Here is a 27,583-nt window from a genome sequence, read left to right as displayed (position 1 = left end):
CTGTAACTTTTCAGCTTTGGAGCTGGTGTCTTATTGCTCTATTTCCTAACTTACATACAGGACTTGAACCTGAAGTTTGATGAAACTGGTCCTACTTATCACTAAAATTCTTACTTTTGGTTCACCTTCGTTGATTATCCAACATGGTGCCTTAGAAGGAAAGAAACACTTTTTTTAGAGTGCCTACTCTCTGGAAGACTCTGGATTTCTGAACACTATATTGCTCACATAACCTTGTAGATGTGAGGAAACAAGCTTAGTGGTAGTAAAGGATTGGTCTAAATTTTAGTGGCTATTGTTGAATCTCAGATTTACATCTGGTATGTTTTCCCTCATATCAGCTCAGGACTTTGCTCTGTGTCAGGCTGTTCTGTTATTACATAACAACAGAGGTGTATAAAATTGTAAATTTTACAGATTAAAGGTGTTTTCTGTTTTCCCCATGGATAGTCTTAGGGTTTCCAAAAGAATATGTCAGTTTGTTTTATCTTATTAATTTGCATATTTTCAAGATAGTTTCTTTTGATAGTGTGGTGCTTACTTTCTGTGACTGCATTCCTTTAGAATATTGAAATAATCTCTGTTCATTTTGGCTACGTTGGCTTTGTTAGCAATGGAGAAATTAGCTATAAGATTCCTCTGTTCATTTGATTATTTCAGTAGTTCTGATTATGCAAGTTAAAGTAATTAAACCAATATATTGCCTGTCCCATTATGGGCTTAAGTTAATTTTCATGAAAAATAAATGAGGTTGATTGGTCATTTTTCTTTCTTTTTTTTTTTTTGTTGGTCATGGGGTTTGAACTCTGGGTCTGGGAGCTGTCCCTCAGCTCTTCAGCCCAAGGATAGTGCTCTATCACTTGAGCCACAGCACCACTTCCGGTTTTCTGATAGTTTAATTGGAGATAAGAGTTTAACTAACTTTCCTACCTGGGCTGGCTTTGAACTGCGATCCTCAGATCTCAGCCTCCTCAGTAGCGAGGATTATAGGCATGAACCACTGGTGCCTGACCTTGATTGGTCATTTTATAGCAATCAAGAAAAATATTGCCATTAAACATAGTTCATCTCAAGAGTAAGAAGTTTTATTTATTTCTAAGAGACAGTTGGGAAAATTGTAATTTATGTTTTTTAATTATCTAAAATTAATTGATATATCTGGTTAAGTTACTTTGACCCTTTTTCAATATTTCTCATTACATAAAGAATTAGTTAAAAAAGGCTGGGTGCTGGTGGCTCACTTCTGTAATTCTAGCTACCCAGGAGGCTGAGATCTGAGGATCACAGTTCAAAGCCAGCCCAGGCAGGAAACTCTGTGAGACTCTTATTGCCAATAAACCACTAGAAAACCAGAAGTGGAGCTATGGCTCAAGCAGTAAAGTGCTCGCCTTGAGCAGAAGAGCTGAGGGACAGTGCCCAGGCCCAGAGTTCAAGCCTCACGACTGACCAAAAAAAAAAAAAAAAGGATTAGTAAAAATAGCAAACAAAATAATTCTGTATCATTAAAAAATATATTGCACACTTTTATAAACCCTTTACATAATTTCAATATGGTGATCTAGGTGTCAGAAAGTTATCCTTTATGTCTAAAGAATATATTAGAATCTGAATAAAAGTCTCAATAGTTGAGATTGATGTGGTGCTACACACCTATCATCCTAGCTCTCAGGAGTGTAAGGTAGGAGGATCTCAAGTTTTAGGTAAATTTGGACTACATAATGCAATGCTAACTCATAAACAAAAGATTTTGATATATATTTTACCTTATAAAAGACACAAACTAGGTACTGTAAGCCCAGAAGTTCCAGCATAGCCTGGTCAACATCATAGAACCTTGCGCCCCCCCCCCCCCAAAAAAAAATTAACATACTGTGTTTTTGTTGAGAAAAACCCCATAAACCATATTTCTATTTTTATTAGTGCGCATATTTAATTGGAAGTGAAGACTACTTAGACCTTTATGTCACCGCTATGTGACTTTTCTATAATTTTTTTTTTAAATCAGTAAAACAACTACCTATTTTATTATGGGAGTAAAATGAATTAATCCTTGCAAAGTGATCTGAATTTTGCCTGACCCCAAATAAGAGTTACATATATGAGGCTTAAAATTCCTTTTTATTATGGATAAAATTAACCATGCATATATATATATATATATTATGAACTGCAATGTACCCATTTCTTACCAACATTTGGATATTGTTTTATTTATCATTTTCTGTCCTTTTCCTTACCTGTGGACGAATATTTTTAGAAAATTCCAGATATCACATCATACATTGTAAGTACTTCAGTTTGGAATGTACAAATGTTAATAAGTAATTTTAGAGAACTAGTGCATAAACTTTGAGGGTTTTTGTTTTTTTTTTTTTGGTCCTGGGTCTTGAACTCAGAGCCTGGGTACTGTCCCTGACCTTTTTCTCTCAAGGCTACTGCTCTATCACTTGAGTAAGAGCTCTTCTTCCTGCTTTTTTTTATTTTTTAGTCATGAATTGGAAATAAGTCTCACAAACTTTCCTACACCGACTAGCGTGGAACTATGAGTTGCTAGTACTACAGGTGTGAACCATTGATCCCCGGCTTTTGAGCCATTTTTTGAGAGGGAAAAATATAGGTAAAATACCTATAACATGCTTTCTATGATAATTTACCACATTTTAGTTAATTGAAAGGCATGTGAACTAGAAGTGGGAATACATATCTGTTGCAGTTATTCAGGGAATCACTTTAGCCTGGGAGCTGGTTACCAGCCTGGGAAACCTTATCACACAACACAACAAAACAACAAAGCGCTAACCAATAAACAGTAATGAAACCAGGAGAAAAACCCCAAATGGTGCTTGAATTGTGAAGATGTAGATTTTGAAATGAGAGCATTTGCTAATCAATTTTCCATGACAAAATAACTGAGTAAAACAACTTAAAGGAGGAAAGGTTTACTTTAGCTCCTGGTTTCAGAAACTTCATTCCATGATCACTTGGTTCTGTTCTTTCTGGGCTAGGATTAGACATACGGTGGAACAAAGCTGTTTACTTCATGGTAGTTTGGGGTCGGGGAGGAGGAGGGGAGAGAGGAAGAGGTAGAGAAAAAGAGAGAGACAGAGGATGGGATGAAGGGAGACTGGGAGGGAGAGGAGAAAAGAGGGGAGAGAGGAAAGCAGGAAGAAGAGAGAGAGAAAGAGGAGAGAGAGAGAGAGAGAGAGTGAGTGAGTGAGTGTGTTGGCTTCTTGATGAGGGCCCATTCCATTCAAATAGATCCTGCCTAAAGTTTCCATCACCTCCCAATTGCCTATTAAATTATGAGCTCATAATTGAACACGTGTTAATCCATTGATGATGTTGGCACCCTCAAAATTCCCTATTTCTGAACTTAGCCTCCAATACCTGAGCTTTGGAGAACATTTCAGGTCCAAACTATAATAGGGCATCTTGCTTAACTGAATATATTGTAACAATTATTCTATATTACCATAAAAATTTTTAAGTTGGGAGAGATAGGGGAAATGATGGATGGATGAAATTGATCAAAATATACTCTATTCATGAATTTGCATGTTGAGCTGAAACCCCTTTGTACTACTACTTAAAGATAATAAAATATAAATGTTTTGCACAGATTTTCTTTCTTTTTTTTTTTTGGTGCCAGTCCTGGGGCTTGAATTTAGGGTCTAGGCTCTGTCCCTGAGCTTCTTTGGTTTAAGGCTAGCATTCTACCACTTGGGCCACAATACCACTTCTGGCCTTTTCTGACTAGTTTCTTGGAGATCAGAGTCTCACAGACTTTCCTGCCCCTTCTGTCTTCAAACCGCCATCTTCAGACCTCCTGAGTAGCTAGGATTTCAGGCATGAGCCACCAGCACCAAAAAGATTTTGTATCTATGATCTCATATATTTAGCATATAAATATATACACATTACACTTTATTCAATAATTAATGGAGAAAATGTTGTAGAAAAATCTGGCATTATTCAATTGATGGCTTTTTCTCTTGGACAATCAGGTCTTAGAATTTCCATTTCCTGTCTTTGATTTTACTTTAGACTCTCATTTTAAAACCTGTAAGTAGCATGTGATATTAACTATGAAGAAACTAAATTGTAAGGGCAGGAATTTGATTGCAATTTGATGTACTTTTAGTAACATAACCAATGAGGTCATTACAGCCCATAGTGCCCTAAATTTGTTCAGTATTTGAATTATAGATCATAAGATTCCTGGGATATGATGCAGCGATGTGGAGCATTCATTGATCATGCTTCGTGTTAATGATGGTCTAGTGGAGAGAAAGCTGGCTGAAAGAAACTTCCCTTTTTACCTTGATCTCTAGCATAACAATTTTTCTTTTTGTTAACTTGTTTAATCTTTCCTGTTTAATCTTTTCTCTTCCCTGTCCCTGTCTCTGTCTCATTCTCTTCTTCCCTCCCTCCATCCCTCATTCCCTCCTTCCTTTCCTTCTTTCCCTTCTTCCCTCCTTCCATCCCTTTCTTTTCTCCTCTCCCCCCTTTCCTCCCACCAATCCTTCTCTCTCTCCCTTTTCACTTCTTCTTCCCTTGCTTTTTCCCCCTCCATCCCTTTCTCTCTCCTCCCTTCCCCTTCCTTTTTCCTTTCCTCTCTTCCTCCCTCTTTCCTCCTCTTCTGGGTCTCCCCTTCCATTCTTTCATCCTTGCCTACTTCCCTCTCTCCCTTCTTTCTCTCCTTCCCTTCTTTCCTCTATCCCTCCTACTTCCCTCCCCTTTCCTTCCCTCCCCTTCACTCCTTTCCTCTCCCATCTCCCTCTCCCTCCATCCCTTCCTTCTTCCCTCCCTCTTTCCTTTCTGTCCTCCACCTCCTCCTCCTCCCCTCCCTCCCTCCATCCCATCTCCCTCCCTTCTCTCTCTGTCCTTTTTTGACAGGCCTTGCTTTGTTGTCTAAATCCCCCAGTAGTTGGGATTACACCTGACTTGCTTTGACTTTTGTGATATTTTCTTTTTTCCACCATGAAAAAAAATGTTTGAAATGGAAATGATGTCAGATTCATTGTACTAGTAAGGAAGTACTAGTTGCTGAAACAAAGAGATACCAAAATGCTGTGTTTTCAAGTAAGTTAGAAGATAATTTTTTTAAATATAATAGTTGGAGTTTCCACTGTACAGCTCTATACTAAGCTATCATTTAGGGACTCGGGTTCCTTCCATCTTGTTTGATTGACAAACAAGTGTTCTGGGGGCATTGTCTTCATGTGCATAATTCAATCTAGATTATTGTTGCAGAATTCAGTGTGGTTGAGAGGAGGAAGCAGGCTGTAGTCTAGAATGGTGCATCACTTCAAACTTAACTAGAAAGAATTCAATCACAAGATCATATATAACAAAATCATACTTGTGATATGGAAATGTAATTCAACTAGTTAGTAGTTTCATTAATTCAGAGGGAAAAGGGAATAGACACTGGTGGGTGCCTAGTGGTCTCTTCATTATGTATTTTTGGCCTCTCTTTTTCTGTGTGTGTTGGTCTTGGGGCTTGAACTCAGGGCCTGGGTGCTGTCCCTAAGCTCCTTTGCTCAAGGCTGAAACTCAACCACTTGAGCCATAGCTCCATTTCTGGCTTTTTTTTTTTTTTGTGGAGGGTGGTAGTTAATTGGAGATAAAAGTCTCACAGACTTTCCTGCCTGGGCTGGCTTCAAAGTACGATCCTCAGATCTCAGCTTCCTGAGTAGCTAGGATTACAGGTGTGAGCCACTGGCACCTGACTTTCTGGCTCCCCGTTCCCCCTTTTTTTTGGTTGGTCATGGGGCTTGAATTTTGAGCCTGGGCGTGGTCCATCAGCTCTTCAGCTCATGGGGAGCACTCTACCACTTGAGCCACAGTGCCACTTATGGTTTTCTAGTGGTTAATTGGAGATAAGAGTCTCATGGACTTTCCTTGCCTGGGCTGGCTTTGAACCATGATCCTCAGATCTCAGCCTCCTGAGTAGCTAGGACTACAGGCATGAGCCACCAGCGCCCGGCCCTCCTTTCTTTTTGGGAGGCAGGATCAATGAATTGGGAGAGGCTGGGATATACTCAGATCCATTGTCTTGATAACGTTATAATATTAGCTCAAATTTATTTTAGTTTATTTTTTAGTGCTAGCAATTGAATCTAGGTTTATATACATAATAGGCAAGTTCTTGTGCCTACCATGAGCTACAACCCAGCCCAGCTCAAATTTTGTTGGTATACTCCCTAACTTTATAAATTATTCAAACAAAAAATAATCAAAAGAATTTTCAAAATATTTTCCTTTTGTTTACGTTTTTGTTTTCTGTGACTTCAGTTACTCTTAGTCAACTATAAAATATTCAATGGAAAATTCCAGAAATAGTTTATCAGTTTTAAATTGTACTGCATTTTGAGTAGCGTGATGAAATATTAGTCATTCTGGTCTATCCTACCTAGGACATGAATCATCCTTTTGTCGAGTGTTTCTGCACTGTATATTCTACCTGCTCTATAATCACATAATATCTGTCTCCAGGTTGCCTATCACTGTGCTTGTGCATTGGGTGCTATCTGTAGCTTTAGGCATCCACTGGTGTCTTAGAATGTGTTTTTTAAGGATAAATTGGAGCTACTTTATACACCCTTAGGGTGATGAGTCCATAGCTTAATTTCTGGGAAGGGAAAAAACCTAGGTAATGTTATAACCAGTAATTACAATAGTTTACAATGAAAGACTTTATGTGTTTAAAACAGGGTCCAATTAATGTGAATGATATATATATATATATATATATATATATTTAATCTAGAGACTTTTTTTTAATGTGCACTATCTTTTAGAATATATTCTAGCTGGGCACTAGTGGCTCACATCTGTAGTATTAGCTACACAGGAGGCTGAGATCTGAGCCAGCCCAGGCAGGAGAAGTCTGTGAGACTCTTATCTCCAGTTAATCAAAAAAAGCTAGGAGTAGATCTGTGGCACAAGTGGTAGAATGCTCATCTTGAACAAAAGAGCTCAGGGGCAATGCCTAGGCCCTGAATTCAAGCCCTCATACTAGCAAGAAAAAAAATTAAAAAATATTCTAGATAGTCTTAACTTCTACCTAGACTGCTGCTATTACCTTCCTATATGGTAATTTGGTAGTCAAGAGTGCTCAAATTCAAGTGTCTTTCTAAAACCTTCAAACCCATTTGACCCTATATCCCTGAACTATGGTCAGTTATTCCTTTGTGCCAGGTTTCCACAGTACTTGTGAGTATAATTAGATAGATGTTTTTTCCCGTTTGTCAGATAATGCTCTTAATCTGGAGTTTGACATTAAATGCTTTTATGTACTTAATGTGATTTTGGTACTTTTATATGACATGTGGTGTATATTTTCATATCCGATGAAAAATGAGGAAGGGTTGAAAGCTCAAAATGCTTTATCTATATTCAAGTTTCTTGAGTGCAGTTGATGGATTTATTTTCTTAGAAGTATTCTTCTGTTACTGAAACACCTTGGCAGATAATATGATAATTGCTTATAATAACTGATTCATGGGGAGTTTAAAGACCTCATTAAAAATTCTCTTTTTTGATTTAGGTATAGGTGGACAAAAAAAAGGCATAATGTTGGGTTGGAAATAAATCTTTTAAAATGAAACACCCTTTTGTAATATGTGATTTATTAAGACTGATTTCCTTTTAGTAAGGATACCATGATAATATATAATTTGTTTCCCTTTAATGTATAAAATGTCCATTGGAAGTTGAGATTAAAAATAAAGTAGGATATACTTCACATTAAATGATAAAGCAAGCCTGTGTATTTTTTTTTATTCCCTCAAAGAATGTGGTGTTTTTATACCTTGAAAGGCCAAATAGTTGTGATTAACCTTGAAGTAAAAGTCTCCAGCAGATGAAAGTCACATGCAATTTCTAGCCTAAGAATAGCAAATTGAGAATGATAGCAAGTCATATTGCAGCTTTGGTAGTGGTTTTAAGAATCCTTTAATAGTCATTTGTTATGAAAGATAAAGTTACTATAGATTTTAAAAATGTATTAATTCTCTATAAAATATCACACTGAAATTAGGGCTGTCTTTTGTAAGATGAGGTATTTGACATTTATACTTAGGTTATTTTGATGAAAGCAGCACTCAGATCATAGTAGCCCATTTTGTGAAGTCACCTTTTTAATATCATCTTTTTAATGTCTCAGCTCTGCTAAAATAAGCTGTTAGTGTAACTCATTAGCTATTAGCTCATCTGATCCTCAACGCCATGTATGAATTCCAGCATCTTGGGCCTGGATCAGGAAGGACCACTCACATTTTCTTCTATCACTGTTGACATTTGAGTGAATCTATTCTATGGCACATAGGCAGTTGCCTTTCTGGATACTCTAAAGCCTATCTTCTCTTGGTTAGATTAGATCATCAGAAAGTATTGCACTTTGGACCTCATTGGCTGTAACTCTTGCTGAATTACATATTACATTATACCTATGGCTTTATCTAGGGTTTGCTTAAAAACTAAGTAATACAAAACTTCCTTTTGCTTAGGTCATTGAGAATATTACGTGTGAGATCATTCTGTATTTCGATGTTAAAGCACGGGTTCTCTCTCAGTTTAAGGGCATGAAACCTTTGTTTTTATTGATAAAGGGTATTTTTCTATTTTTAAATAACAAAAGAGGCATATAACTTACTTTATGTATTTACCCTGACTTCTCAGAAGCATTGGGCTAGAACTTGGATGTTAACTGTAGCTATTATGTCAAGAAATGTTATAAATTCATTTAAAATTTGTTATTATGGGGCTGGGAATGTAGTTTAGTAATAGAGTGCTTGCCTAGCATGCATGAAGCCCTGGGTTCAATTCCTCTGTACCACATGAAAAGGCCGGAAGTGGTGCTGTGGCTGAAGTGGTAGAGTGCTAGCCTTGAACAAAAGAAAGAACAGTGCCCAAGCCCTGAGTCAAGCCCTAGGATTGGCAAAAAAAAAAAAAAAAAAGTTATTATGTGTACCAAAGTTAGCAAACTATGGCCCATCTGACACTTGTTTTTATAAGTAGAATTTTATTGAAACACAACTATAATCCATATATATTGCCTATTGCTGCTTTTGGGCTACAATAGCATATTTAAATAGTTGTTGTCTGGTTCTTTACAGAAAAAGATTTCTAATTCTTATGTTAATATTCCCATGCTAATATGAGTCAGACCAAAGGCACTAATAGCAAAGCAAGGTGATTACTGGTAGATGTAGCTAGTTGAGAAAAGCTTAATAAATGTTGTATGTAAGGAATTTGGTATTTAAATAGTGGGAAAATAGAAATAAGGACATTCTATGTGGGAGAGAAATTTACAAATAAACCCTCTAGGAAAGAGCAGATTTTCAGTATGCAAGACCATTTTGTAAACTGTTTTAGCTAGGTTGGAATTATAGCAGCAAAATGAAGTTGAATGAGCTTGGAAGCTGGGCATCACAATTTACATTTAATCTGACAGGCAATTGAAAACCCACTATGAATTCGTCACAAGGAAATGATGTGCTGGTGGAAATAGCAATTCAGGACCATTAATCAGAAAACCCTGTATGAACTCAAGCATGGAGAGCCCCAGGACTAAGCAGTTACTGGAGTAATTCTGGCATGAAGAATGAAGATGATGAGGCTAGCTAGAGAAAAGAGGGAAAAGATGCAGCAGATTTTGTAGCTGACTGGGCTTAGCGAATGATGTGAAGGAAATTATTGCAAGAGAACAGAGAAAAGATGGATTGAATTGTGAACAGTTTTATCAGAGGAAATAATGTGTTTGTTTTTGACCATGTCTGGTGGTTTAGAACTTCATAAGAGAAAGTGTGGAAGTGTTTGGAGAACTGGACTAAATGAAACTGATAGTAGAAGGAAAGTTTATGGAGGGAAGAAGAGCACAAGGCTGAGAGCCTGGCAGTACCTCCATGGAAGTAAAACTCAGAAAGCAGAATGGACAGAGGACTAGGAGATGTCTATAAAACAATTTTTCCAGATGTGTATCCTGGGAAGGATTGATTGTATAGATGGTTCTCAAGCATTTCCATGATTGCATGACCAGATAAATTTGGTAAACTGTGAGTTAAACAATGTTAAATATACATTTTGCTTTAGGTCCTTTTCAAGTTCTTTAATGATTTATACCATTATTAATATCTCCAACTAAGCCTCTCCAATTTTAGATTAATCTCCTCAACTTTCTACCTGATACTCTCTCTTGAATATCTATTAGCATCTCAAACTTAACTATCCAAAGTATTATGTCTAGTCTTCTTCCACAAATCTTTTTCCATCTCAGTTGATGGCAGCTTCCTTCATCATTTAGGCATAAATATGCCATGTTAGAAGTAATATAGAGCTTATTTTGTTTACTATGTAAAATACCTAAAGGAATTGAGATTAGAAATAAAAGTTGCACTGGTTAAAATCTTGGAGTTATCCTTAACATCTCTGTTCTGTCATTGAATATATGTAGGTTCTCCCTTTCAAGTATATCTAGAACCAAACGGCTTTTCTTCTGGGTTGTTGCTTTGTTTTGAGAACATCTTGCTATGTAGCCTAAGCTGGCCTTGAATTTGTGATCCTTCTATCTCAGCTCCCTGAGTGCTAGGATTACAGGTGTGTGCTACCATGCCTAGCTTTCTGATCACTCCTTGTCTCCATGGAGTAAATATCTGCAGCAAATTCTCATTTCATTCACGATAAGTCTATCAGTTCCTGTGGTTTACAAAGCTTTTTATGATCTAGCTTCTCACTGACTCTTGACTTGATTTACCATACACTTTCATCTTCATTGTATCTTGTGCTCATCTCTTCATTCTCCTTACAACAGATGTCGAATAATTTCTTAGCTTAATTAAGGCTTTTGCTTACCTGTTTCCTGTTTCTGTGATACTCTTCTCCTAGATATGTTAGATGAGTCAGGCTATTTTTTTTTCCTTTAAATATGTTTATATTCTGACCAACCCTGTCCACCTTATTTAAGACAGAAAATATATCTTTATAATAGAACTTTTTAAAAAATTTTAATGGGATAATTTAAAAGTATGTATGGCCCCTCTATATAATACTTTAATAATAACAATAAAATTATATATTTAAAAAGTAAAAAAAGACAGAAAGTATATCTTTCCATACTTTTCATTCTTCGTATTCTGCTTCATTTAAAAACATTTTTTTCCCTCAGCATTTACCGCCTTCTAATATGTGACATTGATGTATTTAAAAATTATTTTTGTCTTTTTTTACTAATCTGCAAGTCTTGAGTGCAAAGATGATTTACTATATAGAACAGGGCCTAGGTATACCACAGGCACTTAAGAAGTAGTACTTCTTAAATAATGAATGAATCTTTAAGTTACAAATATTGTCCCCCACAGGTTTTTTTTTGGTCAGCTGTGAGACTTGAACTCAGGGCCTGGGTGCTGTCCCTGAGCATTGTCACTTAAGGCTAGTTAGTGATCTCCCACTTTGAGCCACATCACCACTTCTGATTTTCTGGTGGTAAATTGGAGATAAGAATCTCATGGACTTTATTGACCAGGCTGGTTTCGAACCGTGATCCTCAGATCTCAGCTTCCTGAGTAGCTAGGATTACGGGTATGAGCCATTGGTGCCTGGCTCCCACAGAATTCTTTTCTTCCCTCATAGTGATCTGTCTTTCTGGGATTTGTAATGATACACTGTAAGAAATTACATTACAGAATACGGTGGAAATCAAATAAGAAATCTCAAGAAAGTTGTGTGTGACAAAATTGGAATGTTGAAGAAATTCTAGCTTTTTAAGCTAATGAGTAGATTTACATAAGGGAATAGTTTGTAATCTTAAATTGTTTTTGGAGAAATTGCCCTAACATTAGGGATTTAACTTCAGAAAAAAGGGATTAAAAATAGAAAGATTCTGCAGGTCCAATACAACATGCTTCCTTTTTGGACAGTAAAAAGGCATTTTTTTGGTCAACTTTTTAAAAATGATATAAACAAGTGTATCAGTCAGCTTGTGTCACTGAAATAAAATACTTGAGTCAAAAATTCAATTTATATCCTACAAAATTTAACAGAAGTGAGGGAAGGAGTAGGTTGGGAGAGCTGGCTGAGATTGCTGAAAGGGGTGACATGGATCAAGGCATTATGTTCTTAAATGGCTTTGTTGAATGACAACTCCCTTGTAAAACAACTTAAATAATAAAAATATTTGAAAAAAAGAAAAGAAATTTAAATCACAGTTCTTGAGGTTGAGGGCCTCCATCTGGTCATGGCTTTCTTGCAGGCAGAACTGAGGAATTTAGGATTACATGACAGAAGACAGGGAATGATGGCTCTGTGTGTTTCTGGTCTTTCTCCCAATACTTATAAAACCATTCATTCAGAGGGTTCCAATCTGTTGAACTTATCCTAGATACTTTTCAAAGGCCCTATCTCTAAAAACTTTACTTTGAGCTTCTACTCTTTGGACAGCTCACAAAGGGGATTAAATTGCAACACACAGACCCTTGGAGACATATTCAAACCACATCAAACTATAATGCTTTACCTAGTGGTGTATTGTATTGACATAAGTTCTATTTTAAAATTATATTGTAATACATAGGCAATCTAAAACAACTTTTTTTTAGAATAATGCAACTTGATAGGTTCAGTGCTTCATGATGGAAATTGAGTTCCTTAGGAAATCCATATTATTCATCTTTTGCATTTTATTTTTAGGGCATAGTAAGAATGAAAGCTGTGGTGTAGGAGTTGGAGGTGTGGTTCAGTTGGTGGAGTGCTAGCCAATGAGTGAAAGTGGCAGGTACTATTGAATCCTGGTCTCAGACTTAAAACAAAAAAAGAGAAAGGGTGTGGTGTAAATACTAAAAAACTGGTGCTAATTGCTTGCTTTTCTTTTAGAAGACAAGCAGTTTGTTCTGATATGTGAGTTTCTAGGTCATGAGACAAGCATGTTTGTTTGGATGTGTGAGTTTCTAGGTCATTTATATGCTTCCTGGAAAAAGCTCACCTAGGTGTTATACTTATCATTGGATTAGTGTTTAAATGAAAGCTTGTGTCAAAATGGAGACATAGTTTAAACAGTTGTATGACAGTTTGACATTTTCTCCCATCTAAGTTTTGATCTAATCTAAAGGTTAATTTCTAGCTCAAATGTGTGGTTCAATTTATATTATTATTATTATTAGCAGCAGCAGTAGTAGTAGTAGTAGTATTTAGGTTCTATAGCATGCGAACTCGTTGGTTTCAGGTTTAACTCATGGGAAAAAATAAGAGCTCTTGGGCATTTATAGTTTCTGTATCAATTATATTTGAGTGCAGAAGTGGTTACTAATGGTGACTGTATGAAGGATTACACTGAAATGCCCAATAGCTTAATTGTATTGTCTTTGAAATGAATTTTATTTGAAGACTCATTCAGATCAACTGGAATGCTAATAAGTATTCTTTTTGTTTAGGCTACAGAAGCTACAGATACACATGTAAGAGAAGCAAAAATGTCAGATGATATCAAGAAAAGGTTTGACTTTCCAAATTCTCTTATTCAGTCACAGGTAATTTTATTTTTTTATTTTTGCTTCTTAATAATGTTTTCTACATTCTGAACATAGAGACTTATTTTTAGTTAAGCTCAGCTTCTACTTGTATCATACTTTTTTTCCCTGAAATAATAAAATGTTAATTAAGTATAAGATTTCTGAATATATATGTGTGTGTTTTGTACCTATCATTAATTATTGGGAATAGAGGTAAATGCTTATATGCATCCACAGAGTAGGAGGGATTAATACCTTAAGGATATATTCTATCCTTCTACAACTATTGAGAATAATGGATTTTTATAATAATAACTTAATAATTTAAATACCCATATTAATAAAGTCTGATCTACCTTTTAAGCTTATGGTAATTTGATTTAGAGACCTTTTTAATAATTAAGACAAGAGTTAAGTAGAAGCATTCTGGTTAACAAGGTACCATAATAACATCTGTGAATAAAGCTGAGAAACCAGTAAAAATCTGCCTGAAGACTTTACCACTGACAGCATGTTGGATAATTTCACCAGTTAGCTTTGGAGATGCCTGCTGTGACTTAGCTGGATGGTGGGGAACCCTTCCATGAGGAGAATAACACTCCTTATGCAAGATTCCCTTCCACCTGACTGGGTTGGTGAGTCATAGCTTGTTCTCTGCAGCACAAGTCTTTCCTATAAAGAAGATGATGAAGTCTTGGAGCATATTGCCCATGATTTTTATTCTTCTGTGCTTGGAGAAAATAACACCAATCTTTTAGCAAAGATTAAAAGGAAATGCCTATATGTGTTACTCTTAAGTGAAAAATATTTTTCTATTGTTTAATGTAAAATGTCTATTTAAATTAAAGGAGCAATGTAGGCTGATATATTCTAATGTTTTGTTTTTCAAATAAATTTGATATCTAATTTGTTAGTGGATGAACTGAAAATAAATGAGAGGAATTGAGCCTTGCTGAAGGTGGGGAGATATATAACATTAAGCTTATTTCCTTTTAGTTCTTCCTAAATATGAACTGTAGCTTGTTTTGATCCCTGTTGCATTTACTGTTGGCTTTCTTAAGATCCTGTAGTTGTGCTCAGCCTTCTGTAAATCAAATACTTCTGATTGTTCTTTTGTATCCATTTCTTAATTTTAGTATAATGTTTCTTTGGTTCGCATACTTTTTTTTTTTTCATTTTAACATCCTTGAAGTTAAATTGCATCTATTAATTAATGGCAGCAGTTGAGATACAGTTGGTATTGCCTGCATATTTGTGAGGTTGGCCATGAATTTCTAAATGAGTCTAAAAGAACTCATTAACTAAAAGAGCTCTTTTATTAATGTAAAATCAAGACTGTAAGTTATCAGATGGATTATATATCATAGGTTAATTGACAGCCTTTTTTCTTTCTTAGTAGTCACATAAAATAATGCTACATCTTGAAGTTGATTGCTTTCAATGGTATATTTTGTGCAATAGGAGCTCGAATTGTTCAGCAATCCTCAGTTTTTGTTAGCATCTTTTTGCTAGGAAGTAAGAGACAATAAATTTAACTGAAGTTACTATTCCTGTGAAAACTTGTGCAAAACTGAGACCCAAAATACTGAGGCCTTTTATTAGTTCTAGTATCTAAAACTTACACACACACACACATACACACACACACACACACACAGAGCACATACACTGAGTTATTTGAGCTTTCCTATAGATTTTGAAGACTATCAGCTGTTTCAGCTGTGTCATACTTGGTCTCAAGTGTAGGATGGGCAGTTGTATTAGTGCAGATGTCCCCAGTCATACAAAAAGAATGGCTGTAATTGTTGTCAGCCTTTTTTTCTATTAGTAGTACTAAAGAAATATAGCCATGAAACTCAGGTGCTAGGAGGTCCTATGTTTATGCATTCATGTACCTAGCACCTCTGTAAGGCTCTTGAACTTAATTTTGGACTCTGGGTAAAGCAGTATGGGAAAATTTTAGAGATTTATGAGACAGGAAAACTTATGAAATGGCCGAAACCTATGAAAAATGATAATAGATAAAGCAGAATAGAGGAAGAAGAACAGCAGTGGTAAGGGTTGATGTGTTGGTTCAGGTATGTGTGGGCTATAGCCATACATATAGGGGATGATTATTTTCTCCATCTTTGTTAACATGCATGATGAAACATGATGGATTTTATGTACATACAAAAAGCATCTTTAAGACTGTGGGGTGTCTCATTTGTCTCATGATTTAAGAGAATAAACCAACAAATTATCTTTTAATATGAAGTGGAAGTAATTTGAATGAAAATTGGTAATTTTCTTAATATCTATAAGCTGTAGTTGCTCATTAGTAATCTGGGATAAAAACACGTTCTTTGGAGGTTGTTCTGAAGAAGATATATGTATTGAGTGCCTAATTCCCACTGAGTGGGAATTTTATTAATTACCAATTGATTACCATTGATTATTCACATTAGCTAATGTTGGTATTAGTTTCATCAAAAGCACTCTTTGGAAAGAATGTATGAAAGAATGTGTTCATTATGTTTTGTTTGTTTTCCAGGCTGTTGGTCATCTTATTGCTGCAGTCTTAAAAGAAAATGGCTTTTCAGGAAAGATCCACCAATCTACAAACCAGGTCTGTGTTTAAATTTGTGATTTCTTTCTCTTTAAGTATTGCTACCAGCTGGATCACATAAACACATGTATGTTTCCCTCATAGCTCAGGTGACTGTAGAAATAATTTTGTACAGTAAGATTTTAGTTGTCTTTTTTTTTTTTGGGTGGGGTGTGGTTTACATGCTCTATTCTCTAGTATTCTTTTAAATTTTAAATTTTATTACAATATACTCTAGGAGTGACATATGGAGGGGGCGAGAGAGGGCATTGTCATGATTGTAAAGGAAAACTAATATGTGGAATGAACGAAGACATGTTTTAGAGAAAGTTGACAGAATTACCTGGGGGGTGGGGGGGAGTTCTTTTAGTAAATAGAGAGAATGAACAGAGCCACTCTGTTTGGGTAAAGAAGATTTCACATGTTTTAGGTCATGCTCCAAAGGTTAATTCTAAGTTGAAAAGTTCACACATTGACAGAGCTAGAGGAACCTTCTCATTCTTATCACAGGGTAGGTAGATGAGTGCCAGGAGATGAAACAATACCTTAGATTCTGAGGCATACCACTTAGGCTTTGTTGATCATAATTGTATATTTGACAAGTTGGTTGGGAAACTGCTTAACAGAGGTGTTCTTTTCTTGTGTACTCTATAGAGAACATGGGTGATGAAAATAAGATTTTTTTTTTAACAACAGAAATCAATTGATCTCTTTCTTCACACATTAGCCATTGTAAGATATATTTCTTTGCAACTTCTGCTGACATGTGGAAGTAAGTGTAGTAGCATGTTCCACTAATTGGCTATTTAGCTGATGTTTTATGCAGTCATATAAATTAGGTTTTCTGAGAACCTTGATCCTTATCTTGGTGATAATCACTTTATGTACTTTGAGAAGACTAGTAGTTTTACTTAAATTGCCAGGATTTACTAACTGTCAAATCCCTGTAACTAAATGTTTCCTCTTCACTAATAAATATCCTTCCATGTTATTACCTGAGGCAATACTTATTCATTTATTTTGTTTTTCTGACTAACTAATAGAGTAATGGCATTTAATGTTGTCCATATAGGTGAATATAATGTTTCTCAGACTAAAAGAGATAATTGAATATAAACATTTCCTTCCTTGTTTATTCTCTTAATACTGGAATGCTATGACTGCTCAGCCAACTACGGAGGAAAAGGGGCACAATATGTTGTCAGTTTCATTTTTCTTAGAAGCTGAAGATCTTAAGTTTTCCCCCAAATTTTATGTATTTCTTTAATAAATTGTCTCAAAGGAACGGAAAACTAGCTTCCTTATATGTTCTTTTTATTATTTTTTAATTGAAAAGATGATAAGCTGGGGGTTACAGTTACATAGGTAAGGCAATAAGTACATTTGCTTTTAATCATTATTACCCCATCCCTCTTTATCTCCCACTTACCCCCTCCCCGCCCAAGTTGTAATGTTCATTTCCAATATAGTGTCCAGTGAGTATCAATGTTGCTTGGTTCATCTGTTGTTCTGCTGTTTCTATGATTCCCTTTCCCTATCAGATATTGCATTGTCTATTATGTGAAACAGGAGGTACAAAAAACTAAGAGAAATGAAGAAAGAATAAAAACAATAGAGAAAAAAGAACAAACTATATACAGGGTCTAATGAGAACTTCTTGTTTCCATAATTTGGAGTTCATGTTAATATGCTTCATTATATATAGTCCTTTGAACTAAGCACTTGGGTTATTGAGATCCCCTGTTAAGAATATCATAGCTCATCACCTTTTCTATTAAAAAAAGAATATCATACACATATTCATATTCTCTATATACATATACATATTCTTACAAATGAGGGAGATCATGCAACCTGCTTTTCTCTGGGTCTGGCTTACTTCACGTAATATAGTTTTTTTCCAAGTCTTTCCATTTCCTTATGAATGGGGCAGTGCTATTCTTTCTGATGGAAGCATAGAATTCCATTGTGTATATGTACCTCATTTTCTTGATCCATTCATCTACCGAGGGTTATTTGGGTTGGTTCCATATCTTGGCTTTGGTAAATAATGCTGTGATGAACATCTTTGTACTGGTGACTTTAGTGTGGCCTTGTTTGTGGTCATTTGGGTAGATTCCCAGAAGTGGGATTGCTGGGTCATAGGGGAGCTTCATGTTTTGAGGAACCTCCACTGCTTTCCAAAGTAGCTGAACAAGTTCACACTTCCACCAACAGAGAAGTAGCATTCCCCTTTGGTCACATCACCACCAGCGTCTGTTGTTATTAGATTTCTTGATTATGGACATTCTAACAGGTGTAAGGTGGAATCTCAATGTTGTTTTGATTTACATTTCTTTTATAGGCAGAGATGTTGAGCAATTCTTCATGTGTCTCTTGGCCTTTTGTATTTCCTCTTCAGAGAGATCTCTCTTAAGGTCTTTAGCCTACTTTTTAATGGGTGGTTGTTTTTTTTTGAGGCTTGTTTTGGGGGAAATTAATTTCTTGAGCTGTTGGTATATTTTAGGTATGAGACCCTTGTCTGTTGTATGGATGGTAAAGAACTTCTCTTAGTCTGTGTCTGTAGGGTTTTGATATATTTGCTAGCTATATCTTTTGCCGTGCAGAAACTCTGCAGTTTAATGCAATGCCATTTATCTAGCCTTTCTTTGATTTCTTGTGTTCCTAGATCTTTATTAAGAAAGTTTCAACCTGTGCAAGGAGCCCTAGTGCTTCTCCTATTTCTTCTTGTAATATTTTCAAGGTATCTGCTTTTACCTCAAGGTCTTTGATCCATTTGGAGTTGGTTCTGGTGCAGGGTGATATATAGGGATCTAACTTTAGTTTTTTATACATGTTTAGCCAATTCTGCCAGCACCATTTATGGAAGAGGCTATCTTTTTTCCATCTTATTTTTTTGGCTCCATTGTCAAAGATTAGGTGGCCTTAGGTCAGTGGGTTCATTTCTGAGTCTTTGAATCTACTCCATTGGCCTCAGGCCTGTTCTTGTGCCAGTACCAAGCCGTTTTGAGTACTATGGCTTTGTAATAAAGTTTGAGGTTTGGTATTGAAATTCCTCCAGCATTGTTCTTCCTGCTAAGGATTGTTTTTTGCTATATGGGGTCTTTTGTTGTTCCATATGAAGTTTTAGATTGCTACTTCTATTTCATTAAAGAAAGAATTTGGGATATTGATGGGTATTGCATTGAACTTGTATATAGCCTTTGGCAATATTGCCATTTTCACAATGTTAATCCTCCCAATACAGGAACATGGGAAGTTATTCTACTTCCTGATGTCTGCTTTAATTTCCTTTTTCAGATTTTTGAAGTTTTCATAAGTTGCTTCCTAGGTATTTTATTTTTGTTGAGGATATTGCAGTTGGAGTTGCTTTCCTAATTTCAGTCTCTCTTTTCTCATTGTTGACATAGAGAAAAGCTACTGATTTTTGTGGATTGATTTTATACCCTGCTACTTTGCCAAAGTTTTGGATAAGTTCAAGTAACATGGTAGTGGAGTCTATGGGATTCTCTAGATAGAGGATCATGTCATCTGCAAAGAAGGAGAATTTTACTTCTTCTTTTCCTATTTGGATCCCATTTATGTTTACCTCTTGCCTTATTGCTCTAGCTAGGAATTTAAATACTGCATTGAAGAGGAGTAGAGAGAGCAAACAGCCTTGTCTTGTTCCTGATTTTAGAGGAAATAGCTTTAACTTTTCACCATTTAGTATTATACTGGCTTTAAGTTTGTCATATACAGCCTTTTTTTTTTTTTTACAGCCTTGATTATATTGAGGAATACTCCATGGATTCCTAGTTTCTTCAGAGCTTTCATCATAAAAGGATGTTGGATCTGTCAAATGCTTTTTCTGCAACTATGGAGATAATCAGGTTCTTGTCCTTGCTTCTATTGATGTGTTGAAATACATTAGTTGATTTGCATATATTGAAACAGTTTTGCATCTCTGGAATGAATCCTGTTTGATCATAGTGTATAATTTTTTTGATTACTTGTTAAAGTTGGTTGGCCAGAAGTTTATTAAGAAGTTTTGCATCAGTGTTCATCAGGGAAATGGGTCTATAGTTCTCTTTCTTTGATGAGTTTTTGTCTGGTTTTGGGATGAGGATTATGGTGGTTTCATAGAATGAGTTTGGTAGTGAGCTTTCATTTCCGATTTCACTGAAGATTTTGAATAGGAGTGAGTTTTCCTTTGAAGGCCCTATAGAATTTGGCTGTGAATCCATCTGGTCCTGGGCTTTTCTTGGAAAGGAGGTCTCTTATTGCTGTTTCTATTTCATTACTTGATATGGGTCTATTTGGTTTAAATCTTCTTAATTTAGTATGGGAATATCAATTTTTGCTAGAATTTCTTCCATTTCTCCCATATTCTTGAATTCATTAGCATAAAGGTCTGCAAAGTATTCCCTTATGATATTCTGAATCTTGCTAGTTTCTGTGGTGATGTTTCCATTCTTAGCTCTGATTTTGTTTATTTGGATGTGTTCTTTTCTTTTTTGGTGAGGTTTGCTAAGATTCTGTCAGTTTTGTTGATTTTTTCCAAGAACCAACTCTTTGTCTTGTTGATTCTTTCTATTTTTTTTGGGATCTCTAATTTATTTAACTCTGATTTAATTTTAATTATTTCCTTCTGTCTACTGGATTGGCGGTGGGCTTGTCGCTCTTTTTCAAGGAGCTTAAGGTGTATCATTAAATTGTTGGTTTGAGTTTTCTCCAATTTGTTGACATAGGCACTCAGAGCCTAAGTCAGAGCCTATTTTCCTCTGAGGACTGCCTTTGCTGTGTCCCAGAGGAGCTGGTATTTTGTGTGCTCCTTTTTGTTAAATATCATAGATGTTTGAATTTCTGTTCTGATCTCTTCCATGACCCATTGGTGATTCAACAACGTGTTGTTGAGTCTCTGTGTGTTACAGAATTTTCTATTGTGGCTTTTGTCATTGAGCTCTAATTTCATTCCATTGTGGTCTGAAAAAATGCATGTAATAATTCCAGTCTTTCTGAATTTGCATAAGCTTGCTTTGTGCCCTAAAACATGGTCTATTTTAGAGAATGATCCATGTGCTGCTGAGAAGAATGTAAATTCTGGTATTGTTGGATGGAATATTCTGTAGATGTTTGTTAAGTCTAGTTGGTCTATGCAGATGTTTAACTCTATAGTTTATTGAGTTTTTGCCATGTATATCTGTCCAGGGTTGACAGTGGTGTGTTAAAGTCACCAACACTCACTGTGTTATGGTCTCTGTGTGTTTTTAGATTAAGTAGTGTTTGTTTGATGAAAGTGAGTGCTCTAATTTTCAGTATATAGATGTTTAGGATTGTTATATCCTCCTGTAGAAGCATTTCCTTTATTAGTATCTAATACCCTTCTTTGTCTCTTCTGACTAGTTTAATTTGAAGTCTACTTTATTTGATATTAGGATTGCAACTTATGCCTGCATATGGGGACTGTTTGCTTGATAGCTTTTATTTCAGCCTTTTATTTTCAGAATATTTTTGGGTTTTGGGTGGCCAGATGTGTCTCTTGAAGACAGCACAAAGATGGATCTTGCTTTTTGATCCAACTAGTCAGTCTGTGTCATTTAATTGGAGAGTTAAGTCCATTGATGTTGAGAGTTAGGATTGAGAGGTGTTTGTCAGTTCCTGCCTTTTTATCTGTTTTTGGGGACTGTGGCTTGACTCTTGCTGTGATTATGTAGTTCTGTGTTTGGGAGCTGTTTCACTGCCAATATCACATTCTTGTTGGTTTTCGATGTGTAGAACGTCTTTGAGGATTTTGTAATGCTGGTTTGGTAGTGATATATTGCTTCAGTTTTTCCTTGCTGTGGAAGGTTTTTGTTTGTGCCTCCACTATGAATGACAGCTTAGCTGGGTAAATTATTCTTAGTTGGTAGTTATTTGTCTTTAGGGCATGGCATACCTCATTCCAGGCCCTCCTTGCTTTCATGGTCTCTGCTGAGAAATCTGGTTATTCTGATTGGTTTACCATTATAGGTGATTGTTTTCTTCTCCCTGGCAGCTTTGAGAATCCTTTCCTTAGTTTTTATTAATCCTGTTATAGCTTCCTTATGTGTTCTTTTTTTTTTTCAGTCATGGGTCTTGAACTCAGGGTCTAGGTGCTGTCCCTGAGCCTTTGTGCTCAAGGCTAGTGCTCTTCCACTTTAAGCCACAGCTCCACTTCCAGTTTTCTTGTGGTTAATTGGAGATAAAGAGTCTCATGAACTTTCCTGCCTGGGCTGGCTTTGAACTCTGATCCTCAAATCTCAGTCTTATGAGTAGGTAGGATTAAAGCCAGTACCTGACTATTGTTGGTATTTAATAAAAACCAAACTAGGAAATGTATTTAATTCATAATACATTTAAATGTAGATTTATTATCATCAGTGAGTCTTTTTTTTGGGGGGAGGGATCCAAAGTTTCTGAGAAAGTTAAAAAAGCTAAACTTTTCTTTTATAGAATTTTTCAAAATAAGTATTTGTATTTACTTATATACCTTTTTTTTTGTACTTTCCTATTAAGGAAGAAGGGCCCACAGTAAAAGAGGGAAAAATAGACATAGTTAGTGATTTTCTTGGGCAAGTTGTTTAGGCTTTTGTTGGTAGCCATGGGAAGAGCAGCTCCTTGCTTCTCTGTTCTACTTTTTTCTCTTCTATCAGCACCCACATTAGACTTGAACAAATTACAGCAGGAACATTGTGGGTGGTAGATGAATGGAGGTGGTAGAGGTTGGTGGTAGGGACATTTTCTGAAAATATCTTTCCCATTTAAGGCTTGAAACATGGATAGTGTTTGGAGGTTAACTTAGATTAACTATTACTACCATTGGTGTCTGGTTAAATTTCTTGATTGGAGTATTTGTTAGAACAGAGACTTCACTGTGTGATACTGCTTGAACATGGATTGTACCTGTATATGTAGCCAGCATTGTTTTGGAATGAGGAGGGAAGGGAGACAGAGGAAGAGGGAAAGGGAGGGAAAGAGGGAGAGAGGGAGAGAGAGAGAGAGAGAAAGAGAGAGAGAGAGAGAGAGAAAGAGAAAGAGAAAGAGAAATTCTCTCTTGGAAATTGACTTTAGATTATCCTAGGAACAGAGTGACAACAGCATCTCATTTGTACAGAAAAGCTACTGTGAATGAATTACTCATTGATGAATGGCTGTGCTCATGTGTGTTTGCTGCTCATCAGAAGTGTCTTTTAATCACTGTTTTGATTTCAGACTCCAGCTTTGAACTTACTGTGGGAGAAGTGTTGCAGTGACAATGTAGTAGTTCGAACAGCCTGTTGTGAGGGTCTGGTGGCACTTGTTGCTCAAGATCATGCAGAGTTCAGCTATGTGCTCAATGGGATACTCAATCTGATTCCTTCAACCAGGTACACTTCGTATTTGATTAATGATTTCAGTTTTGAGGAAAAGTCATTAATTCTCTGTTAAAGAACAGTCTTGATTTGATAATTGATGTTCTTTCTCTTAAAATATTATGCAGTTGATATTTCATATTTGGTTAAAATCATGTGATTTTAAAAAACAAAATTATTTTTCTGTGCTGATACTAGGGCTTGATTGTAGGGCCTGGGTACTGTCCTTTAACTTTTCCCCTCAAGGGTGACACTCTACTGTTTGAGCTCCAGCTCTACTTCTGGCTTTTTGGTAGTTAATTGGAGATGAGAGTTTCCTAGATTTTCCTGTTCTTGATAGCTTTGAACCATAATCCTCAAACCTCAGCCTCTTGAGGAGCTAGGATAATAGGTGTTAGCCATGGTGCTTGACAAAAATTATGTGAATTTAAACCTTTTCATCATTTGGTATACTTAAGTTCTGAGGTTCAATTTATCACTGCCCTTTTTATAGGAAAAATAATCAAGTAGTTTATAATTCAGTACTGCAATACAGAATTTTGACTTGTTTTAAGAGTGAAGGTTGCCCATAAACACTTCTAATTCTACAGTGTTACAGTTTATACACTGTATTGTCAGCCTTCAGTCAACTGTCAGCATTAGTAATGTGTGTAAGAAAGTGATAGCACTAATACCTTTAAAGGTATTTTGTGATTTGTGGATATTTTCTCTGTGATTATTCCAAATAAAGTTTATTCTTTTATATATATATTTTTTTTATTGTAAAAATACTGTACAGAGGAGTTACAGTTACATGAGTAGGGTAATAAGTACATTTCTTATTGAACATTGTTACCTCCTCCTTTGTTTTTCCCCTACTATCCCTTCCCTCCCCACCTCTCTAACTCTTCCCTCCCCAAGAATATCTTATTCTTTGAATTTGTTTGGAATAGCCAGATTTCATCCATACAGATTAAGGTAATAAAATTGCAAGGCATATAAAGGGTCTCCTGCATTCTAAGATGGTCATGCATATTTAAACCCTTGAGTATCTCTTGTTGATACTTATTGAGGCCTTGGGATATAGCTCAGTGGTAGAGCTTGCCTGGCATGTATATTGCCCTGGTTTCCATCCCCAGCACTGCTACACAGAAAAAAATCCCAAGACACCAACACCCAAAATAGTTCTTGGAAAAGGAGATATATTTTTCTTTCTGATTTTTTTCAAGAAATGTACTTAAATGTCTGCTTTTTGCTTACTTTAAATTATCTGTGTTTTGGCTCTCTCCTAACTTTTACCTAGCCTTCCTCTTCCTTTTTGTTTTTTTCTTTTTCTGTGCTCTTCCATGGGGTTACTTCTTACTTTTTTTTGTTTTTGTTTTTTTGGGTCCGGTCGTGGGGCCTTGAACTCTGGGCCTGGGCGCTGTCCCTCAGCTCTTCAGCTCAAGGCTAGCGCTCTATCACTTGAGCCACAGTGCCACTTCCGGCCTTTTTCTTTTTGCTTATGTGATGCTGAGGATGAGGAATCAAACCCAAGGCCTCATGCATGTAAGGCAAGTGCTCTCCCACTGAGTCACCTTCCCAGCCCCAGATCTAAAAGGTTTTCTGGTGATTTATTGAAGATAAAAGTATCATGGACTTCGTTGCCCAGGCTGGCTTTGAACTTCAATCCTCAGATCTCAGCTTCCTAGTAGCTAGGATTACAGGTGTGAGCCACTGGTGCCTGGCTTATTGATTTTTGAGATGAAGTCTTGCTATGGTGTCCAGGTTGGTCCAAAACTCTTGGGCCTAAGTGACCCTCCCACCTCAGCCTCTTGAACTCTGAGATTAAAGGCTTGTGCTATTATGACTGGTTTTCAGTTTAATTTTTGAAACAGTTTGATCATAAATTGTTTAATAAAGTGCTAAATTTCCTCTATTGTTGGCAGAAGGAGTTATAATTATTTGTATGTCAGAAATGTGCTTCTTTTGCTTTATTTCAAGTAGCAGAGCTTTGAGGTTTGTAGTAATTACAAAGACTAAACTTAGCATTGTATATGCTTTTATGAACAAAGCAAAAGGAGAGTCAAATTTGAGAAACATAGCTAATTAAAGACAGAAGACCCACCACAGTCTTTTCTACCAAATGTTCCTAAGGGGATCTTGTGGATATAGCTATCTTTGACTTTGATTTAAGAGCAGGAATGATTTTATCTGCGACCCTAGCTTTCCATTTCTAGTTATTTAAGTTCCTAATTGTCTCTGATTTCTATTCTTAAAGTAGAGCTTTATCAGAATCCAAAGGCACATTGAGAGAACTGCTAGCCCTATGATGCTTATCTTTGATGTAAAACAGTAATTCTAAAACCTTATCTTTCCATTTTGCTAGCATTCTTAAGGCAATGGGGTAGTGGATGAGAGGTGGGAGGAGTCAAAGCTAATAGCCAGAAGCTTTCTATAAAATAGATATTTAGAGAATATAGTAGTTGAGGTTATTTCTCTCAGCCCTGTAGCCTGCTTATTGGTCCTTGCAGGTCTAGTCCATAAAGGACTCTTAGGACGGAGATAGAAGTCTACTCCACATCTGAAACCCAGCCCATAATTTGTGAGACTTTGGTTTAGAGCCTGCTTCATTGTATAGTCTAACTTTGAAAAAGGCTTGACATTTGCAGTGCTCTGGCTGTCTCTGCTTAAGGGAGTGGCTGGGAAAGTGTCTGGCTCTGTTGAGAGACTGTTGTCTTCAAAGGAATAGTTTGATGTCCGTGAGTGTTCTTGGTTCAAAGCTGAGGCAACATGGAACAACTGTAAACTGGTTTTTATAGCTTCTGTAAACAAAGACATGGATTTAAGGCCTCTAAAATGTTCTTTTAATCAGTAAGGAAATTGGGAAAAAAATTACTTCCCTGGAGAGGGTGAAACAAAGAAGGGACCACAAAGAATACAGAGTAAGGAAATCATTATCACCCACTGAATGTGAGTTTTGAAATTAACCCAAACAGAAATTAAAGTGAATGATATATAGTAATATATACTTTTTTTGTTCTTTGAAAGATTGCTCATTTTGAGTTTAGCTTGTTTTTGTTTTATTTTTATATTGATTTTATCTTGAGATAAACATCCCCAGAGCAAGGAATTTCCTATTTTCTTTCTTTTTTTCTTTTTCCTCAACTGTGCTAGCCTCTGGAAAGCTCATGCAGCCATTGTTATAGTTGCTTAGTAACAGGATTGTGAATAAAATCCTACACTCTTGTGGAACCAGGTATTCAGTTCTTGATATTGAGGTGTCATGACAGCCTGTAATTTCAGCTCCATTGCTTTCCCTTCCCCCACTTTAAAAAATGTGTTTGGTAGGAAGGTTATACTCTGGATAAACTAGGTTAGCATTTGATGTGTGTGCCTTTGTGCTTCCAACCAGGGAAAGGACTATGTTTGGTGTATTTTGAGACTATAAGGTTTATTAATATGTGGGAAATTATACTTTCTGAGATGCCTAAAGTCTATTTTTAAATAAAATCATAGAATAGTATAGAATTGCTAGAGCTCTTGGATTCAGAGAATCCTTGATCATGGATTAATGAAAGTCAATGATTAGAATTGATACTGAGAATCAACTAAGATTTAAGATAATTTTTTAAATAAATTTTGTATGTCAGGGTCTTCTCTGTTAGTGATGATTTACTTCCTTGGGAAACTTAATTATTTTGTTATGTAGAAAATGGCTAGCCCCCCAGGAGGTGGCTTCATATCTTCTTGTATTATTAAAGATTTCACTTCATTCTTTTATTTGGCAAGAGATTAAGAAACAAGGAAGTATGCAATTGTGAAATTTTCTCCAAGCTTTAGGAGTGATAGCATGGATATTAGAGTGTTACTTCATGAATTGGAGATGGCTTCAGAGTTTATATATACACTGATCTCATTGATCATTTTATTCTTATCAGAGAGTGTCAGAATTAGTAGACCATGTTTTGCTCCCCAAGTTGTCTTTTACATTTTCATTTTAAGCCTATTAGCTTGTTTTCAGATGTTCTTTCCTTTTTCCCTCAAATCTTTTTCTTCCTCTAAAAGCCCAAGATCTCACTCAACTTGAAGCTCATAAACAGAAAAGTGATTCCAGCCACTTTTCTCATCTAGGACATTCTGCCCTATTTCTTTTTAAGTTTGTTGACCTGACTGAA

The 27,583-nt window shown here is 36.1% G+C and overlaps 1 protein-coding gene across 3 annotated transcripts in view; it reads left to right on the top strand.

Moving 5' to 3' along the window:
• Focad (focadhesin) overlaps positions 1-27,583 on the top strand; it is a 264,104-nt gene that overhangs the window by 13,189 nt on the left and 223,332 nt on the right. For 2 of the 3 annotated variants that reach the window (XM_042692885.1, XM_042692886.1), the window contains 3 exons: positions 13,431-13,526; positions 16,042-16,116; positions 23,308-23,462. In XM_042692885.1, coding sequence (XP_042548819.1) covers positions 13,470-13,526; positions 16,042-16,116; positions 23,308-23,462 — 287 coding nt within the window. In that variant the 5' untranslated portion in view covers positions 13,431-13,469. Of the gene's footprint in view, positions 1-13,430; positions 13,527-16,041; positions 16,117-23,307; positions 23,463-27,583 lie in introns of those variants that run through there. The other variant, XM_042692887.1, reaches the window with a different exon arrangement.

Source organism: Dipodomys spectabilis, unplaced genomic scaffold (genome assembly GCF_019054845.1).
Source record: "Dipodomys spectabilis isolate Male_0828 unplaced genomic scaffold, ASM1905484v1 ptg000158l, whole genome shotgun sequence".
NCBI classification, from domain to species: Eukaryota; Metazoa; Chordata; class Mammalia; order Rodentia; family Heteromyidae; genus Dipodomys; species Dipodomys spectabilis.
This window is presented reverse-complemented; position numbering and strand designations above follow the sequence as displayed.